This window comes from Octopus bimaculoides, chromosome 21 (assembly GCF_001194135.2).
Source record: "Octopus bimaculoides isolate UCB-OBI-ISO-001 chromosome 21, ASM119413v2, whole genome shotgun sequence".
Classification (NCBI taxonomy): domain Eukaryota; kingdom Metazoa; phylum Mollusca; class Cephalopoda; order Octopoda; family Octopodidae; genus Octopus; species Octopus bimaculoides.
Window position 1 is genome coordinate 19,887,384 of NC_069001.1, and position 5,121 is coordinate 19,892,504.

Here is a 5,121-nt window from a genome sequence, read left to right on the forward strand (position 1 = left end):
ATTATATAGAATAATTATATGGAATAAATTGCCAGATGTTAACTATACATTATATACATTGTTAGTGTTTGGCCCAAGATCAGAACTAGTTGAGCAGACCTGTGATGAAAGAAGTTCTTGCCATAAACATCTCACCTCACTTTTCTCTATGGCAAAGCATGCATTCCATCACATACTTATTTTAGATGGCAGTGTGTTGTTTGATGAAGATTTGACCACTATTTCAAGCAGTTCTTGTGATGGCATAGTGATTCCTTTGATTATTAGTGGTTGTATCTGTGGTGGTAGTCATGGGGGTGGCACTGATGTTGGTGGTGATAGTAGTAGCAGTTTTGCGTATGTTGATGATGGTGATGGTGGTGGTAGTTGTGTCAATACTCATGATGTAGTTGTGATGGTTGTGATAAAAGTGGTAGTGTTGCTGGTGGCAATGATGGTGATAGTTGTGATGATGTAGATAATGATGGTGGTGGTTATGTATTAGTGTTCTGATCTCAACTGGACCTCACTTGAAAAATTATAGCCCAAGGTGTTGCCACCTGAAAATTCATCATCTCTGGATACCCTACCTGAATAATGATACCCTTACAAAGTATTTATAATGCTGGTACTGGTGCTGTGCTGGTGGGGACGTCTGTGAATGTGATGATGATGGCAGTTTTGGTTGTGTTGTTGTTATTGGGGTTGTAGTGATGATGGCAGCAAGGTATCAGTGAAATAAGTTAGGTTCTGATTCCACCTTAACCCCATCTGAAAAATTACCTTTCCAGGTGTTGTCACCTGAAAATTGATCACTCCAAGATATTTCAACTTACTCTGGCAAAGTCTGTTGTGTGTTTCTTCAGGATTTGCTCCTGGTAAGTTGAAGCAAGACTTGCAGGCAACAAAAGAAATTGGTTTCAGCAACTTTATAATCTTTATGCAACAGGGAAGCAGAACTTTCTTTGGCCTGTAGGCGTATTACCCCACTTGACATTGGGTCAAACAAGCTGGACAGAGATATAGGGCATTACACAACATTAAGGTTCAAACACGTGACCTCATCTCTTCCTCTTTTCTGCACTGATGTGCAAGCTATGAGGATGCAACTTGTCTAGCTCAATCTTATGCCACAGGCCAGCTTGCAGATAAGAGCATAGCACAGAAGACCATGGCCACCAACCATTTTAATTATCATTCCATTGTGTATATACATGTGGCCACAATAAATGTGTTTAAAGTTACAACCTTGCTTGTATATGTTTACATCCGGGTTTACTACCAGCAAAATCACAGCCTTCTGTTATCTTCTTGAAGGTAGAAACTTCACTACAATTTTCACTGACCACAAACTGCTAATGTTCGCTCTCTTTGCAAAAACAGACTGGCACTCACCTAGGCAATTGGATTATATATCACAGTTCACTAGTGACATTTGCCACATCGCTGACACAGACAACATCCCCACCAACACCTTATCTCACCCGCCTATTGGTGCACTGTCATCTCCTACTTCAATTGATTTAGTTGCTATGGCTACTGATCAACCCTCTTTGGACTCTCTGGACGTCTCTTCACCACACTTTTCCTGCTGCAAGTTTGAACACCTACCTCTGCCTTTTTCTGAAGGAAACATTCTCTGTGATGTTTCTACTGGGTCACCACAACCCCTCATTTCTGAATGCCATCGTCGTGCTGTTTTTGAAGCACCGCATTCACTGTCACACTCTGGCATTGCAGCCACAGTAAAGCTTATCTCGGCCCACTTTTTCTGACTGAATTTGTGATAGTCTATTACAGCTTGGTCACGTGCCTGTCTACCATGTCAGCATTCCAAAGTGCATCATCACGTGAGAGCACCTCTTGGACACTTCCAGCCGCCAGACACCAGGTTCCATCACATACACATCAACCTGGTTGGTCCTTGGCTGGTCAGTTGCGGATTTACTTATATATTGACCTGCATCAACCGTTTCTCCAGATGGTCTGAAGCCATCCCTCTAGGGGACATTTCTGTGGAAACTGTCACCAGAACACTCATCTCTGGGTGAATGTCTCACTTCGGAGTACCCTCTAGAATTACTACTGATTGTGGACGCCAATTTGAAGCTTGTCTGTTCTGTGAGCTTTCAAGATTGCTCAGAGTTCAGCACATCCACACCACCAGTTACCATCCTGCCACAAACAGTATAGTGGAAAGATTCCACCAACAGCTCAAAGCTACTATTTGCATGGCTCCTGACCCTCATCGTTGGTCCAAATTTCTCCCCATTGTTCTGCTAGAGTGCCGGTCAGCTGTCAAGGAGGACTTAGGCTACTCCTCCGCTGAGCTCCTGTATGGCACCACCTTAGCACTTCCTGGACAAATGTTGGCGTCTGTCAACTTACTGAATGTGGACCCCATATCTTATGTCACACAACTTAAGTCATTCTTTGCTGACCTACCACCGATGCTTCCTCATGACCAGTCTATTTCCTCTGCAGTACCTCCAGATATTTCTACCTGGAGTCATGTGTTTGTAAGAAATGACACCATCAAGGGACCACTCACACCTCCCTTCACTGGACCCTATCGCATTCTTAAAAGCACACCGAAACTGTTTACTGTGGACATTCACGGAAAAAAGAGACTGTCTCTATTGACAGAGTAAAAAAAGCCTTTTCCGAAACATTTATGCCACTTGCTCACTCACCCATCATTCCACAATATCATCAATTGATCTGGTTACACTTTCCTTTACATGAGTTTTCATTAATTACATAATTAAAATTGGTTGTTGAATGAACTATAAAACAAAATGGAAATATCTCTTTACTATGCCAAAAATCCATAGAATTTGAAAGGAAATATCATAAATCAATGCATTCTTGATATGACATCTATTAACATGAGTTACCATCAATTATTCACTAAAAAAAATCATTATACGCCATTTCAAATGTTCCCAGTTAACATCTTCATATGAGGCAGTTCATAGTTTTATCTTAGTTCATATCAGGCAGATATATTTTGTTGTTTTAAGCAAAAAACTCAAAATTTCTTCCTCATATGAAAGGGGATGGAAGTTAGAGGGAGTTGATGGTCCCAAAGATTTTCAAACTACGATAAAAAAAATTAAGAAGGAGAAAAGACAGGATAATGGTTAGTGTGAAGCAAAAGAGCAGTTTGTGTGCAACCAGGGTGATGGTAGTGATAAGAAAGACTAAGAGTCAGCATGCTTGTGGGCTAGAGGCTGGAGTGTGTCCACAACTGACAGCATGCCAATCAGCTAAATGGCTATTCTCAGGATGTCTGTGTGCATAGCAGCAGTACTATCACAGATGTGGGAGCTGTACTCTATTGAAGACCTCATTTGAGCTTTGCACAGTGTCAACTGCTGTTGGGGACTGAAATAGCTTTTGATATTGAAAAGAAGGGCTAGTTTTTGGGAAGTAGTTCTAACTATGCTGAAGATGTGCTTCCACCAGAAGAGATCCTTAATGATATTAAATCCAGTATTTCAGGTGACTGTGAGTGCTCTAGCTGAGTGTTCCTCATGCGTAGTAGGGTGTTTTCTTGATAAAAGAGACAAGGTTGGAATGGTCCTACAGAAGAATGTTCTCAATGTCTTTGTTTATGGAACCAATGTAGGTTTCACCTGCAGTATCTAGGCTGTCTGGATGATGCATGATTGAGGAAAGTTAGCAAGGAATGAAAAGTCATATCATCTGCATAAAAACAGATGTTGTTGGAGTGGAGGAAGTAGGTCATTCATGTATAGGGAGAGTAGAGTGGGAGACAGAATTGAACCCTAGAGAACACTAGAGTTTATTGAGAGTAGAATAGAGAGAGCGCTGCTAACATATGCTATCATTGTGCAATCAAACAGGAAGCTACAGATCCAAGAGATGAGAGATGGATGAAGCCCATAGGTAGGAATTTTTTTTATAGAAGATTTACATGTTAGATACAGTCAAATGTTTTGCTGATGTCCAGGGCAATAACATTGCTTTCAACAAATTTCTCTAAAGTGTGAGCACACTGGTGAGTGACATAAGAGTAGAGTTCCACTGGATCTGGCAGAAGCCATACAGATGGTCACTGAGAAGAGATTCAAAATGTTGGAGAATATTATTGTTATTATCTGCCTCTATCATCTTAGAAATATAAGAGGTGAAAGCAGTAGGATGGTAGTTTACTGGGTCAGAGGTGGGACCTTTCCTTTAGAATAAGAAACACTGAGGAATACTTTCAAATGTCAGGGTGAGCAAGTTCTGGTATCATGCTCAGCAGTCTCAGAGGGCAAGTAAAAAAATTCACAAGTACTCTGTATTTTGCACATGAAGATAAAATGAAAGTCATTTGCTTCTAGAAAAGTCAGCATTATGTTAATGCATAACATCAACTGTACACCAAAGAATTATTGAGCACTCATTGTTTTGGAAGCATTGAAATTATTGATCAGGAGTGTGTACCCAAACAATCTACTATAATTTCAGATTGCCCACACACCTGTTGCACAAAAACCTGAAAATAAGCATATAAATAGTACACATCCTATGAACTACACTGACATCACAGCTGAGACAGTTGCTAAGGCTTTGTACATCATGTAATATCTAGATATGCAAACTTATAAAAAGGAATGACTGCTAGATTACAATCAAAAATATTTCTTTTTTTTTTCTGAGGTCAATATAATAAAGTACCAATCACGTATTAAAGTCAATTTAAATAACTAATCAATTTCTCCCTCAAGCTTTTGTTTTTGCACATGTGTTAGAATTAAATGCTACTATTGTTAATAATAATAACTAGTAGTGTCATTGGAAATTCCATGGTTATTTCTAAAATTGCATGATGGAATTGTATATTTTTCTGAAACATTTGATTCTTGAGATGTAAAATCCACACAGGTAGTATTGAAGGGGCAATCACTCAACCAATCAATCAATCAATCAAACAATCTCTCTCTCTTTCTTTCACTCTCTGTCTCTCTCTCACTCACACACACTCTCTCTCTCTCTCTCTCTCTCTCTCTCTCTCTATATATATATATATATATATATATATATATATATATATATAGATATGCAGGGCAGGGAATCGTCAATTAGTAATAAAATTAATAATTAACAATTTTGCCGGGTAGCTCAGTATGA

The 5,121-nt window shown here is 39.5% G+C and overlaps 1 protein-coding gene across 1 annotated transcript; it reads left to right on the top strand.

The window, feature by feature from the left end:
* The first annotated feature begins 2,030 nt into the window (after window positions 1-2,030).
* On the top strand, window positions 2,031-2,630 carry LOC106874169 (uncharacterized). Its single transcript, XM_014921800.1, has one exon. The coding sequence runs from the start codon at window positions 2,031-2,033 to the stop codon at window positions 2,628-2,630; it is 600 nt and encodes a 199-aa protein (XP_014777286.1).
* The last annotated feature ends 2,491 nt before the right edge of the window (window positions 2,631-5,121 follow it).

What these genes read in the sequence shown, in the direction of transcription:
- LOC106874169 (XM_014921800.1), top strand. Translation starts at nt 2,031, where the DNA reads ATGTCTCACTTCGGAGTACCCTCTAGAATTACTACTGATTGTGGACGC.